A 17,041-nucleotide genomic window follows, 5' to 3' on the forward strand; every position below is an offset into this window, starting at 1 on the left:
AAGATATTTCTTCTTTGGCAATTTATAGATCTTCCATTCTATGAAATACCACTAAATTACATAATAATGTAACAAGTATATACTTAAAACTTTATCTTTAAAAATTTAATATAGTTTTGTCCTTGCCGCAAGTGATGTAGTAGGACAGATCTAATTCTCAAGAGGAAAAGACAAAAAGATTGTGAACTGCATGTTGAGTTTTGTCCCTGCTCTACACGTCCATGATTTTGCAAATAAGTAAAATATTTCTTCTTGGATGCGCTTTTTTGTTGTCTATTGCGTAATACAAAATATTTGTCATCTTTAATTATAGTAGATCTCGCGATCTTAAAAATCAAACCTAGTCATTCATTCATATGACTTTTAAATTGGATAATTTGTGGGAATTCCCTTATCCTTAAATAGGAAAAAAAACGTACAGGTATTTAAGTCAGATTTTCGCTCGTATGACGAATTCGTGTATAGGTTGTAGACTGTAAAAGTAGTCATGAAGCTTCCAGAAGAAAGTTTTAAATTTAATTGTGGATTTGATATTTGTACATTTCCAATTCAGTACTGTGATACAGAGGATAAAAGATGTGGTTCTTGTTCACAGGATATTTGTAGTTCTGATTCAATACCGACACAGTGTAGAGCAGAATGCAATAGTAAGATTTTAAGTTACTAGATTAAAGTATATAAGAAGTTAACTTTTCTATTTAATAAATTTTTTTCTCTTAAATTTCCTATTCAAATTTTAAAAGGTATGTCCGTTAACGCATGACGTTCTTCTTAAAACGATTTTCTCTTTAACTTTATTTTTATTCTTAAGGATAGAATTTATGTGATTTATACGGGGGGGAATATTTAAGGAGAAAAAAAATTGTTTTTTAATGCTACTGTATGTTCAGTCCACGTTTCTGGTGCGATGTTTACATATTTCGCCAGTTCCATTTAGATTTAAGATTTACAATGTAAACGAGAAGTGTGTTGTCTTTACTACCTACATGTTTAAAATTTTAGGAATGTTCTCGACGACTTCAACTAGTCCCGGGGACGTTCAACGTGATCCACAAATGAACAACTACAGCTCATATTCTGGAACATGTAAGTATATGTATATACATGAATTTATCAATAAGACTCTATTTTAAAAGAATTATATGAAATCCTTGACTTTAGGTGGATAGATGTTAAATTGGTGATTTATTCCGTAATCCTAATTTTTATAGAATAGTAATTCTTATGGAACTGTCAAAAACGTGTCACGTATTTTAAGATCACACCTTGCTATTGAAAAAATCTATTTAAAGCTCAAAATTTTCCGTTTTCTATACTTTAAAATAATTAAATCTAAAAATATATATTTATTTATAAAACATCTCTAACGACTTATTGGTATGATTCAATTGAAGAGCATAAAGAAGTTAAATATTAATAATCTTAAGAATTGTCCTATGTGGTCCGAGTACACAGTTATTTCGTAGTGCATTTCTTTTAGACAATAAATGAAAATAAAAAAAATCCCACCTGCGCTTTCTCAATAATATTTTTACAGTGTGTTGTACTACTTTTGGGACAAATTATATCAAAATTATAGAAAACTGCATCATCGGCTCTAACTCAAAATATGGACAATTCTATGTTAAGGGGGTCTTGAAATCTTTTGACAGCTTCCGAAGTGCTAATTTTTAACCTTTTTTAGCTGGACCAAATCACTACTTTACTTTACAATTCATGACCCAAATTTTTTTACAGTGTAATTTCACCCCCTACTTGCTATTTGAGGCATGAAACATGAAGGAATACATTTGGAAGGGGTACTAAAAAAATTGGCAAGCAACACACTGTCCACACTAGGGACTTTATTAACTGTGTACTCGGACCATGTTTAATAAGTATAGAATGAAACTTTGTGCATATACCGTTCACTCCGTACATAAACCAGCATGCGCCCTATGCCCCCCCCCCCCCCCCCCCTAATAAAGAAAAAAAATGTAATATATGTCAACATATGGTCCTTTAACTAATTCTCAGGAGCGCCCCCCTCCCCCAAAAAAAAATAAATCCGCGTCTTACCAGTAAAGTGTAAGGAAAGACTGAATAAATATCGTTATCCATAAACGTACATAGGGTGACTATACTGTTTTTTAACATTTTATTTCTTTGTACAGCTGTTGAAGGTGCCTATACCATAGCAACCATTGCTTTACTATTGGTTATATGTTTGTATGTGAAAAAAGGATGGAAACTATACCAAAAAAAAGGAAAAAGAAACAAACGTTATACGTCATTAGAGATTGTGAAAATCGAAAAACGTATAGAACCCGTAAATGCAGTTGATACGGACCAAAGTGAACCTGGAAATCAGACAACTTCGACAACCCCAGAAATTCCTAAAGCAACCGAACAAGCAACAGCACCGCCTCAAGGTAATTGTTAATATTTAGAACTTGCATCTCAGAATATTTTAAGATATATTTGTCTGAACAAAGAGCAATTTACTATTTTTGAAATTTTAATTTATAAATATACTCAGTCTATATATACAAACAAAGTACTGTTCAGTGTATTATTTTTAGGGGTTTAAATTTCGCGATTTCTACGATATACGAGCTTTCTTGAAACTGTCTTAAAAAAAAAATTTTACTTCTATAAGAATATGAGTAAGTTACTTTTGAGGTTTCTTGAACCTGTCTTAAATAAAACATTTTACTTCTATGAATATAAGTAAGTACCCTTTTTCATTATATTTCAGAGAATATACATGAGTCATCATCACCGTCTTATACAGATTCCACAATAGTAGCACATCCAGATGATGACAACAAGTCTCCTTCACACAACTTTGGTGACCATAATATATTAGCTTCAAGCATTCCATTGGATGAATCACTACATAGTCCTCCCACAATTGGACCCAGTGAGCCAGGTTAAGAACGAGAAAAAATGTGAACAATTAGACTATAATATTTTAGACAGTAGCGAACATTTTTCCAAAGGTATTCAAGATATAACAAAACATTCTGCTAATGTTTCAGACAATGTTAACACTTGTACAGGTTTATTAGGATTTGACACCATTAAGGCAGAAAATACAATAGCTAAAGAACAAACAGCAAGAGAAGATAAAGTCTGCTAAAAATTCTGTAAATATATAACTAGTATACTATTAGGTAGAAATATGAGATTAGATGTCATACTGTATTTGGCATAAATATATTTTTGTTAAATCTGAAATCTATTTTCCCCGAGGTTCCTTTTCACAGCAACATTAGTTAGGGACCCGAAGTGGCATTTTATATGGCAAATACATATTTTGTATTTTTTTCTGGTTGTTTGTATGTTCGTTGTCATCTCATCATTGCATTACCTGTGATCAAGAAAAAACTATATTCATTTTATATATACATATATTTATTTATTCTACATTCATAATACTGTGTACGTACATGTAGTGTTATTTTTATGATACTGTATAAGTATGTGTCATTTATGTGATATTGTATAAGTATGTGTTATTTATATAATACTGTGTAAGTATGTGTTATTTATATGATAATGTGTAAGTATGTGTTATCTATATGATACTGTGAGAGTATGCGTTATTTATATAATACTGTGTAAGTAAGTGTTATATGCGTGTACCTATGTGTTATTCATATAATACTGTATAAGTGTGTTATTTATATGATACTGTGTAAGTGTGTGTTATTCATATAAAACTGGTAAGAACGCATTTTTTATATATGGCAGGGCAAGTATGATTGCTTAAGAAACTTAAAAGTGTATGCAATGCACTAGGTTAAAATTTGAAATTGTTTTAATTGTTACATTAATTGTTACGTGTGATTCAAATAAATACGCACATTAAACTAAATATTGGCGGTTTTTTTTTTGTTAATATATTTACTAATTTCTGGCGTCTTTATAACATTTATTTGTATGTTTATTTGAATATTTTAGTCAGCTATGTTGTATGTCTGTGATGTATGTTTACACAATTTTGGAAGCTGGATCCCAATTATTGTCACATTAAACTTTTATGTCTTTTTGGGTCGCTCGCCCCAATTTCGTGAATAAGACGAGACCATAAACAAATTTCATACAAGTGGGAGGTTTAGATAGCTATAACACCAGGTTTAACCCACCATTCATTCGGGAAATGCCTGTAACAAGTCAGGAATATAACAAGTTGTTGTTCACTGGTTAATAACGTTTGATTTTGTCAGTTTTTATGGACTTCCCCCTTTTGAATTTAACTAGGAGTTCGATATTTTGTTATACCTTTTGTTTCATCATTCCATCTACTACTGTAAATACCTAGATATTCTTGATCCTTAGTTGTTTCGATCTTTTTTTTGAGAAATCTCAACTATAACCTTTCAATATCTAAAAACAATTAAGTTGCTGATTATCCGAACCTTAAACATAGCTGCCAGACTAATAACTATTACAAATGACTGTCCGTCAAAAGAGGTTATAACTGGCAAAGAACAGCTTATGACAACTGTAACTGGCATAAACAGTATATTTTCTTATTTCCAATCATTCACTCTTTTGTATACACTTGCATTCATTTATCCTAAGTTGTTTCATTCTTTTTGGAGCAGAAAAAAGTGAACATCTCCGCCTTTTTTTTCTACATAATCCACTGAGGCAAGAAAACGAAAACATGACTTCTAAAAATTGGTCGTAACAAGGTCAACTGAGTCAGTTGTGATATTGAAATTTTGTAATATAGGATAAAAATTCACGGTCTCCTCTCGGCTAGGCCTTTTATTATATCAGTTAAAAATAAAAAGGTTTTTGTTAATTAGAATACATATTAAAGGAAAGTCGGCATGTTCCAGTATATGATAAGAAAATAAAAAAAAAAGATTTATTTGAAATTATCGTGTTCCTGTATGTTATTATTAAAATAGTTGTTTTTTAATTTTTTATTTTTTTATTTCTATGCTCCATTAAAGGAAAGGACGGTACCTTACGAACTCTCATCAACATCAACCAAATTTAAAGTCTTAGAAAATAATAAATGTTGGCATAATGATAACAAACAGTATACATATATAATGTACAGATATTCAATTTATGTATATTTATAATGGGCTATAATTTTAAAACGTAAAATATACCTACTTATTCATATGTACATAAATAGCCTATAATTAAATAGAATAGTTGTGATTGGAAATTTTCAACGTGTGTCTCGTTCTAAGAAGAATAAATATAAAATAGAATATTCTTAGAAAAGAATAATAAAGACAGTTTGTATCTACAACAAACAGTGTACATGTACCTATATGCATATACAATCTGATCAAAATGTCCTATTTTGATATATAAATAAACCTTAACTTTCCCAGGTATATATTAATAGTCAAAAATATATATAGAATAGTTGCAACTGGAAATTTTCACTTTTGTCATTATCTGAGGAATATTTCTTTATTCTAAACTAGGTTTGACGAGTATAATTGTTGCAATATACCTCCGCTGGTCCGAAATTCCTGTGTAAAGGTGTATCTATCACTAGGCCTCCTTTAGCCTGGGGTCTTGCCTCACTGATTGCTAACGCTGACAGTACCTATCGACGAAGTATAAGATTTGGTCAGAATGCTAGGCTAGGCTTCCGTGACCTCTTTGAATATAACAATAAAGTATGTCCCGGGTAATTTAACATGTAGTAAATCAGTGTTGAAAAATTATTTTTGAAACTAACGGAAAATGCCAATACTCGTTTTTGGGAGGGAGTCTAAAACGTGTTATGTTATTCCCGCCGATATCCAGCATGGATGCTGTTGCTTAAAAGAGAATATACGGTAAATCCAACACATCCAAAAATTAAATAGAGCTCTTTTGGAATTATGGTTATTATAAAACAATCGAACATAATCATCACCATCTTGATCATCACTGTTGCTGAATAATTTGAAAAAGATAAAATTTGAAAAATCTATGCCATGCAAAGATTTTAACCGTCTTTTGTACATGTATCTATATACATATACAATCTGATCAAAATGTCATATTTTATGACTTTTGAACAAACTGTCTTTATTATTCTTTTCTAAGAATATTCTTTTCTAAGACTATTATATTATGTGTTTGTGCGTTTATCTGTGATGAGTGTTCTTGCGTATGTTTGTGTTGTATTTCTGTCACGTAGTGTTGTCATTTTAGCGATATTTTTTAACAATGTCATATAAGCGGGAGGTTTGGCTAGCCATAAAACCAGGTTCAACCCACCATTTTTTCTTAAAATGTCCTGTACCAAGTAATAATATCAAATAGTTCGTTTCTATGTATGTTGGCGTTTGTTTTTGTTGCACTTCAGTGTTCCTGTTGTTCTTTTGTTTTCCTCTTATAGTTGATGTGTTTCCATCGGTTTTAGTTTGTAACCCAGATTTGTTTTCTCTCAATCGATATATGACTTTTGAACACCGGTATACTACTGTTGCCTTTATTTCGAAAGAAATAGATAAATTTTTGTTTGGGGGGGGGGGGGGGGGGGGGGGGGTCAATTCGCAACAGCATAGTGTATTGCACAAAATCAAAAAAATGATATATACATTCAAATCATATAACCAAATATAAGATCTTTGACTACAGTTATTCTGGATCAGAAACCTATTATGTGTCAAATATTTAATTACAATCCAAATTCAGACCTGTATCAAGCGCGCATATTGTGTCCATTTTTGCCCCAATTGTTCAGGGTTGGACCTCTGCGGTCGTATCAAGCTGCGCTCGGCGAAGCAATTTATTACCTATTCAATTAAAATCAATATTTTATCTCTCAATAATATATAATACAAAATTACATTAAATGCAAAATATAGATATAAGATAGAGAGCCATTCTGTACAATAAAGTTTATCATTAAAAAAATCTATTTCACTACACCCCCCTTTTCTAAAAGAAATTTAAAAAACTAAAAAAATGCAAAAAGCAAAAGTAAAACACAAACACAAAAAAAATCGTTTTCCGAAACTAGTACGAAACAAAACAAGCCACTTCTTTCAGGGGTTAGCATACGATGTATAGGTTTGAAAACCTTATATAGTACACAATTTGCCAAATTTCCTCAGAGAAGGTATTGGCAAAAATCTTGATCGTTATATACGTATTACACACGTTTGTGGAGTTTTTGGCACTTTTCGTCTTTTTTGAAGTTGTGATCTGCACAGATTGAAATTAAAAAGTCCAAACAAAATTTAAACAACGACTCAATCATAAAATGAGTCATCATCATGGTTTTTTTCCTGATAACAAACACAAATTTTGCAAAACTTTGAAATTATCCGTTTTATGATACCTTTTTCATGAAATAATTTTTACATATAACTTTGCATCGCAAGATTTGTGATCTAACCCATTCAGTCACGTCTCAGTCATTACAACTGAACGGACGTGCTGGGTCAGCTCTCCTTTACCCGCTATCTTCGATGAGGGTTTACTGTTAGATGGATCAACGACTTACTACTTTCGATGACAGAAACCAATCCAACTCTGTACAGACTACGTTAGGCTATAATCCGTGTAGGGCAAATTCCCGCGTCAACATCCACTCCAAAACCCATTATGGATGGGGGAGTGGTATGCCGAGTGACGTCCGAGGGCTGTATCCTAGGTGTTAGATGATGGACCACCATTTCACTGTCTCACGACTTTGGTCCTGATAATGCTTCCTGTCATCGTTAATACTACGTCCGAGACTCATCTACCAGTACTCCATCATCGAGGTTGGCGGGCTGCCAAGCTGACCAATCTGGCCCTGAAAGCAGCCGTTGTGAAGACATAACATCAAAATAGTCAACAAAAGAAAAACCAAAACAACTCACAAAACCAAGATGGCGGCCTACCAAAATGGCGTCCTCCACCTGTTCCTGACCGATGGCACAAAATTATTCAAACGCTCACCAAACGCCTTCGGGCACCGAGCCGACCGTGCGAGGGATGTATATCCAGTCAAGGTCGTTAAAAACTTCCATTTGTTTGTGATCTAACCGCAGTCTAGTAATTACAGTCTAGTTCTGTTGGGAACTTAGCCCTCGACGGGACTGAGTAAAACCCGTACGTTCGTTGAAGCGACAGGGTCAATTCTTAGACTACTTTTCCTTTTTCTCTCCTAGAATGTTGTAAGATAAAAGGGGGATGGTTGAGATAAAAAAAAAACTTTAGTTTAACAATTACATTTTCATAAACGTGTGTGTCTACGTCAGGAACGTTGTCGTTAGTGGTCGCATGTCATATCGTAATGCCCCCCCCCCTCTTTATTTAGAGAATTGAGTGTTAATAGCAGATCTTTGATATTTTCTGTTGAATTGTATATATATATATAAATCTTTCATGGAATCGAGACAATTAAGAGCGAGACATATTGTGTGGTTACCTGTCAATTTGTCAAAGACTGTATGTATGCATCAAGATGGTTTTTTTTTTTTTTTTATTTATGTCGTTAGGCTGCTATTCTATTGATGTATAACCCACATCTGATTCTCCTTCTATTTCACTCTTAATTTTCCGTGTACACTGCTAGCTGAAAAAATAATAATATATAAATTTGATAGCACTTATATGACATATTGTTAGGACATCTGTCCATTGTTGAAGATTACACGTCTCCCTCTAGATGTCTTTTGGTTATTTATGTAGTTGGGCTGCTGTCTCATTGACGTATACTTCACATCTCCTTTTATTCATGCAGCTTTATTTTCCGTGTGCACTAATGACTGCAAAAAATATTATCATATAAATCTGATAGCACTGCCAGTTTTGCTTTGTTCAAATGTAGCGCATTGATTTTTTTGGCTTAACGTCCAGTGGCAAATATTTCATGCATATTGCAAAGCAATTGTGTCAGAAAATCAAATCGTAAAAATATTTCGCGTGTGTCTAGTCTACTTAAACATTTGCTTTTTTTGGTATTTTCTGAGTGAAGAAAGAAAGAACGAATTTTACAGAAACGCAGACAGGCATTTCCTTCAAATGTGTTTTCTGGAATAAAACCACTAATACATAGCTTTCTATGTTAAATCATGCAATTTTAAACATTTATAGCTATTTTGTCTTAAGCTCAAATAAACTGGTAGTCATTTCATAGCAAAACTATGCCTTATCCTGACTTGACTGTGCTGAAAAAGTCGACATATCTTTAATTGTATATTACAGCGCACTGGTTCCCGAAAGTTAGGTAGTATATAAAACAGGCACTTCTGTCCTGAGTATCAGGGCAAATATGTCCCCTATCATAATTTCATATATCTATTTTGTTATTCATCAGAAACTTTCATCAAGAGTTCTACTGTGATCCTAAGACCCTGAACTTTCATTTGAGACCAAAATAACCCTCCTTTTTTTATTTTTGACAAAGTTGCAGCTATGCGTAGGAACTATTTTGTTTTACATATGTACTACTTTCTTCTATGTTCTTTGTGACCGGGCACGAATTTGTGTTTCTATACCTTCTGGATGTCAAGCGAAAATAAAAGAATTAACACGTAAACTATTTTTGAAAAATTAGCGCAGACGTCCCTGCACGCTATACGTATAAGTCTTATTATTCTGAAGAAAAATATAAATAAGCGAAAACTAAAAAAGACTAAATGAAATGAAAAAAAAAAATCTCTCCTTCTTTCGCAATTATATGTTTTTAATTCAACAATATTCAGAATCTTTTTGAAATGATTTTGTGACTCTAAAACGAGCCGTTTCCGATATGCAATTGTCTTAAGATTCTGTAATATTCTGTCTGGGTGTAATCACTGTAACTGCTTCTTCAGCAGTGTTAACATTTGATTCTTCCTCTTACACTGCAGTGTAGACCGATTTCTCAGATCCTCTCCCTGTTTTTTTCATTAGACGATTGATTAAATTGACATCTTCTCTGCATGGTTAACTCAGTGGATTGTTTCTCCACAGTTCCGTTACATCTGGTACCATACTGACGTCAACTTCGACTAACGACTTGCTTTTACACTCACGGATCGGTTATGCCAGTGTGACTCTGACTTAGACCTTAGCAGTTTTAATCGTTTACGATGAAATTATGCGTTTTTTTCGTTTATTGCCGATTCCCTACTGTGATATAAAATGTACATCTACTCAGATTGGCGGTATTGCACAATACTGTAACCGTTCGCCTATTTCATACGTAGGCCTGCGCCGAAGAAAGTCGCGCCAGAATTCTAAGTGTTTTGCTAATACACGTCATTACTAAAACGCCACCCCTTGCACGTGAAAAGTGGTGCATATTTGAACTGACAATCTAATGCTGCGTTCACACGTAATTCGAATTCGATTCGCATTAACTAATTCGAATAAGTTTAATTCGCATTCGAAACGTTTTACGTCCAAACGTAAATTCTAATTCGAATTGCAATGCGCGTCAAATTCGCTTTACTGTCCGAACGACGTTAACTTTTAATTCGTATTAACAAAATCTCATTTCTAATGCGAATTAGATAATGCGATTTAGTTAATTCGAATCAATTCGAATTAAAAACGAAGAGTGTGTGAACGCGATTAGCGAATTCGATTCGCATTCGATTCGAATTCAATTCGAATTAAATGTACGTGTGAACGAGGCATAATAAAGTAAAAATAGCGAATTTCATGCCGTTCAGTTGTGTGTTGTTGATTGCTGTTTTTTTTATGCATTATACCTTGCATCTCCTTTCATTCATATATAATGTTTATGTGTCAAAAAGTTGTTACCTATTTACTAAAACATTGAAAATATTATCGCATTTTATAGCTGGAAAAGTAAAACACAAACACAAAAAAAATCGTTTTCCGAACCTCATACGAAACAAAACAAGCTATTTCTTTTTGAGGTTAGCATACGATGTATAGGTTTGAAAACCTTATATAGTACACAATTTGCAAAATTTCCTCAGAGAAGGTATTGGCAAAAATCTGGATCGTTATATACGTATTATATACGTTTGTGGAGTTTTGGCACTTTTCGTCTTTTTTGAAGTTGTGATCTGCAAAGATTGAAATTAAAAAGTTCCAAAAAAATTTAAACAACGACTAAATCATAAAATGAGTCTTTATCATAGTTTTTTCCTGATAACAAACACAAATTTTGCAAAACTTTGAAATTATCCGTGTTATTATACCTTTTTCATGAAATAATTTTTACATATAACTTTGCATCGCAAGATTTGTAATCTAACCGCAGTCTAGTAATTACAGTCTAGTTCTGTTGGGAACTTAGACCTCGACGGGACTGAGTAAAACCCGTACGTTCGTTGAAGCGACAGGGTCAATTCTTAGACTACTTTTCCTATTTCTCTCATAGAATGTTGTAAGATAAAAGGGGGATGGTTGAGATAAAAAAAAAAAAACTTTAGTTTCACCATTACATTTTCATAAACGTGTGTGTGTCTACGTCAGGAACGTTGTCGTTAGTGGTCGCATGTCATATCGTAATGCCCCCCCCCCTCCCCTTTATTTAGAGAATTGAGTGTTAATAGCAGATCTTTGATATTTTCTATTGAATTTATATATATATATATATAAATCTTTCATGGAATCGAGACAATTAAGAGCGAGACATATTGTGTGGTCACCTGTCAATTTGTCAAAGACTGTATGCATCAAGATGGGTTTTTTTTTTTTTTATGTCCTTAGGCTGCTATTCTATTGACGTATAACCCACATCTGATTCTCCTTCTATTTCACTCCTAATTTTCCGTGTACACTACTAGCTGAAAAAATAATAATATATAAATTTGATAGCACTTATATGACATTTTGTTAGGACATCTGTCCATTGTTGAAGATTACACGTCTCCCTCTAGATGTCTTTTGGTTATTTATGTAGTTGGGCTGCTGTCTCATTGACGTATACTTCACTTCTCCTTTTATTCATGCAGATTTATTTTCCGTGTGCACTAATGACTGCAAAAAAATAATATCATATAAATCTGATAGCACTGCCAGTTTTGCTTTGTTCAAATGTAGCGCATTTATTTTTTTGGCTTAACGTCCAGTGGCAAATATTTCATGCATATTGCAAAGCCATTGTGTCAGAAAATCAAATCGTAAAAATATTTCGCGTGTGTCTAGTCTACTTAAACATTTGCTTTTTTTTTTGGTATTTTCTGAGTGAAGAAAGAAAGAAAGAATTTTACAGAAACGCAGACACGCATTTCCTTCAAATGTGTTTTCTGGTATAAGACCACTAATACATAGCTTTCTATGTTAAATCATGCAATTTTAAACATTTATAGCTATTTTGTCTTAAGTTCAAATAAACTGGTAGTCATTTCATAGCAAAACTATGCCTTATCCTGACTTGGCTGTGCTGAAAATTCGACATATCTTAAATTGCATATTACAGCGCATTGGTTCCCGAAGTTGGGTAGTATAAAACAGGCACTTCTGTACTGAGTATCAGGGCAAATATGTCCCCTATCATAATTTCATATATCTATTTTGTTATTCATCAGAAATTTTCATCAAGAGTTCTACTGTGATCCCAAGACCCTGAGTTTTCATTTGAAACCAAAATAACCCTCCTTTTTTTATTTTTGACAAAGTTGCAGCTATGCGTAGGAACTATTCTGTTTTACAAATGTACTACTTTCTTGTATGTTCTTTGTGACCTTGCCCAAATTTGTGTTTCAATACCTTCTGGATGTCAAGCGAAAAATAAAAGAATTTACACATAAACTATTTTGAAAAATTAGCGCAGACGTCCCTGCACGCTATACATATAAGTCTTATTATTTTTCTGAAGAAAAATATAAATAAGCGAAAACTAAAAAAAAGACTGAAGGAAATGAAAAAAAAACTCTCCTTCTTTCGCAATTATACGTTTTTAATTCAACAATATTCAAAATCTTTTTGAAATGATTTTGTGACTCTAAAAAGAACCGTTTCCGATATCCAATTGTCTTAAGATTTGTTCTGTAATATTCTGTCTGGGTGTAATCACTGTAACTGCTTCTTCAGCAGTGTTAACATTTGATTCTTCCTCTTACACTGCAGTGTAGACCGATTTCTCAGATCCTCTCCCTGTTTTTTTCATTAGACGATTGACTAAATTGACACCTTCTCTGCATGGTTAACTCAGGGGAGTGTTTCTCCACAGTTCCGTTACATCTGGTACCATACTGACGTCAACTTCGACTAATGACTTGCTTTTACACTCACGGATCGGTTATGCCAGTGTGACTCTGACTTAGACCTTAGCAGTTTTAATCGTTTACGATGAAATTATGCGTTTTTTTCGTTTATTGCCGATTCCCTACTGTGATATAAAATGTACATCTACTCAGATTGACGGTATTGCACAATACTGTAACTCGCCTATTTTATACGTAGGCCTGCGCCGAAGAAAGTCGCGCCAGAATTCTAAGTGTTTTTCTAATACACGTCATAACTAAAACACCACCCTTTGCACGTGAAAAGTGGTGCATATTTTAACTGACAATCTAATAAAGTAAAAATAGCGAATTTCATGCCGTTCAGTTGTGTGTTGTTGATTGCTGTTTTTTTTTTTATGCATTATACCTTGCATCTCCTTTTATTCATATTTAATGTTTATGTGTCAAAAAGTTGTTACCTTTTTACTAAAACGTTGAAAATATAATCGCATTTTATAGCTGATGTTTATCATTAAAAAGACCTATTTCATGGCGCCCCCCTTTTCTTAAAAAAAATAAAAAATCTAAAACAATGCAAAAGAGCAAAAGTAAAACACAAACACAAAAAAAATCGTTTTCCGAACCTAATACGAAACAAAACAAGCTATTTCTTTCTGAGGTTAGCATACGATGTATAGGTTTGAAAACCTTATATAGTACTCAATTTGCAAAATTCCCTCAGAGAAGGTATTGGCAAAAATCTGGATCGTTATATACGTATTATGTACGTTTGTGGAGTTTTTGGCACTTTTCGTCTTTTTTGAAGTTGTGATCTGCAAAGATTGAAATTAAAAAGTTCCAAAAAAATTTAAACAACGACTCAATCATAAAATGAGTCTTTATCATGGTTTTTTCCTGATAACAAGCACAAATTTTGCAAAACTTTGAAATTATCCGTATTATTATACCTTTTTCATGAAATAATTTGTACATATAAGTTTGCATTGCAAGATTTGTAATCTAACCGCAGTCTAGTAATTACAGTCTATTTCTGTTGGGAACTTAGTTCTCGATGGGACTGAGTGAAACCCGTACGTTGAGGCGATGGGTCAATTCTTAGATGCAACTTTTCCTATTTAACGCCTAGAATGTTGTAAGATAAAAGGGGGATGGTTGAGATTAAAAAAAATCACAACTTTAGTTTCACCTCGTTAAATTTTCCTTTAACAAGTGTGTGTCCACGCCAGGAACGTTGTCGTTAGTGTTCGCATGTCATATCGTAATGCCCCCCCCCCCTCTTTTAATTTAGAGAATTGAGTGTTAATAGCAGATCTTTGATATTTTCTGTTGAGTTTATAAATATATAAATCTTTCATGGAATCGAGACAATTAAGAGCGGACATATTGTGTGGTCACCTGTCTATTTGTCGAAGACTGAATGTATGCATCAAGCTGGTGTTTTTTATTTTGTTATTTCATTCGTTAGGCTGCTGTTCCATCGACGTATAACCCACATCTGATTCTCCTTCTATTTCACTCTTAATTTTCCGTGTACACTGCTGGCTGAAAAAAAAACATAAATCTGATAGCACTTATATGACATGTTGTTATGACACCTGTCTAATGTTGAAGATTACACGTCACCCTTTAGATGTCTTTTGGTTATTTATGTAGTTGGGCTGCCGTCTCATTGACATATACATCACATCTCCTTTTATTCATGCAGCTTTATTTTCCGTGTGCACTAATGACTGCGAAAAAATATTATCATATAAATCTGATAGGACTGCCAGTTTTGCTTTGTTTCAAATATAGCGGATTAATTTGATTTTTTTTTTTTTCATTTAACGTCCAGTGGCAAATATTTCATGCATATTAAAGCAATTGTGTCAGAAAATCAAATCGTAAAGATATTGCGCATGTGTCTAGTCTACTTTAACATTGCTTACAAATACTCTATACAAAAAATGTCAGTTTACTTATTATGACCGTAACGTGTTTGCTGCATACATGTACTTTTGAAATCAAAAATATAAGCGCTGTGTTTTATACGCTCGCAGTACTTCACATTTTAATATCCGGATTTTTATTTCGAAAAACCCGGTTAAAAATTATATAATTGTTACTATGTTTCGCGTATGTTTATCTTTGAATTGACGCAAATGAACTTCTTTTTTTTTAAACGCCGATTCTAACACTTTTTTTCCAGAATATTTTATTATCAGGGTTGCTTTTAACATGTGTTTTCCCCTTCAAAACAAAAATTTACAAAATTGTACTTTTTCGGATAATATCTAATATTTCCTAACTTGCTTGCTTTATTTGATTTCATATGAACATACAGCTTCATTCGTGTCTCCACTATCAGTTGGCTGAATATATTGTTACTGTAAAACTATTTATAAGCAATCCTTTTCGACGAATACTGCATTGGAAAATTGAAATAACTTCTTGCAAACATCTTAGGATTCAGATGAAATCAAAGTACTGAAGTACTGAACATCGGATGACCACAAGTTCTTGAGGATGGTCAAAAGCACTTGTCTCAGAAAATGTACAGAGATATATTTTTTTCTGAGACAAGTTCGTGCGTGGATTCACCGTAATAACTACATGTATTATATTGTAGTGATACAAATCAGTATACACTGATTTGTTGTTATATATTATATTAAAATAACAGTTACATACATATATGATTTTCATCCATTTGTATATCATTCTATTCTACTATTCTAATAATAGTGCAATGCAAGTGCATGGGGGACACTTTTCTGTAAAAATTCGATTTTTCTAAGATTGGATACGAGTAGGCATTCATATTTTCCCGCAAAAACAATTACAGAGTTACCGGTCCTTCAAAACGTTCTTTGAGATATTCTTCCGCATGCTTTAACACAATTTTTCGGTACGTGTGCATTGATATTATCAATGATTTTTTACTTATATATATATATATCTAACTACAAAACATTTTCATATTATTAATTTATGTTGTAAACAAAAATATGTTATCAGTATTCATTGAAGAGATGTATTTATATCAAACGATAAGGAATGTTATTTTGCATTCGTTTATGTGCGCATATTTATCATGTTTATAGATCGGTTACAAACCCAAAACTAATTTACATAATGGAAATCTAGGCGATAGCAATACATCGGAATGACCTCAAGGTCATCGCGATGTAATAAAAACTGCTTGATCGAAATATTAATGAATTCAACAAAATACCACCGTATGTAAGAAAAATGATAGCCTCACATGTAAGTGTACCTTTGAGAGTTCTGATATTACATCACGAAAGTCACAGACGTGCCATCTGTTTGATTTACGACACGAATTCTTTTAAATATTTGGAGCTTGCGACGTAAATGCTAACTTTTAGTCAGTACATGTTATATGTACATCTAGAAAAGAATAAGCTATAGAGTTCCGCTTGTTTAATCATAAATAGGAGTTTCAAACATTAGGCCTGACTTGTTTGTGTTACAATAGATGACCTGGAAAAAATTCGAGTTACAATTAAGATCTGTACCAATGACGTCATAAAGAATGATCAGACAAGGAGCTGTAGGCATTTAATTGCAAACGTCATCATAAACTTATGTTCTAATAACTGAAGAAAGTACCTGGATTTATTTATTTGTCATGTTTTAGAAGGTATAAAAAAAAAGTATATTCTACAAGAAATCTGACAGATTTCCAATAAACTTGGCCACCACATCAGTTCATGTTTTGATAACATCGAAATATATTCCGATATGTAGAAGTTTTTTTACAATCAACCAAAGCACTTGAAAACACATTATTTTTTATCTTGTTTTCCTACGAAAACGTGTTTACATTTCACTTCACTCGATAGATGGTTTCAAATTCCAAAACATCAATCTGATTTTTGATTGGCTAACTTTCCCTTAAGTATTAAATCAGACAAATTTTCAGCAAAGATTAACATATA

At 32.8% G+C, this 17,041-nt stretch overlaps 1 protein-coding gene across 1 annotated transcript; it reads left to right on the forward strand.

Moving 5' to 3' along the window:
• The first annotated feature begins 429 nt into the window (after positions 1-429).
• On the forward strand, positions 430-3,859 carry LOC127707949 (uncharacterized). Its single transcript, XM_052212708.1, has 4 exons — positions 430-647; positions 1,003-1,086; positions 2,154-2,411; positions 2,738-3,859. The coding sequence occupies exons 1-4, from the start codon at positions 488-490 to the stop codon at positions 2,914-2,916; spliced, it is 681 nt and encodes a 226-aa protein (XP_052068668.1). The 5' UTR covers positions 430-487; the 3' UTR covers positions 2,917-3,859.
• Positions 3,860-17,041: the final 13,182 nt, after the last annotated feature.

The sequence above is a fragment of the Mytilus californianus genome, unplaced genomic scaffold (assembly GCF_021869535.1).
Source record: "Mytilus californianus isolate M0D057914Y unplaced genomic scaffold, xbMytCali1.0.p SCAF_7, whole genome shotgun sequence".
NCBI lineage: Eukaryota > Metazoa > Mollusca > Bivalvia > Mytilida > Mytilidae > Mytilus > Mytilus californianus.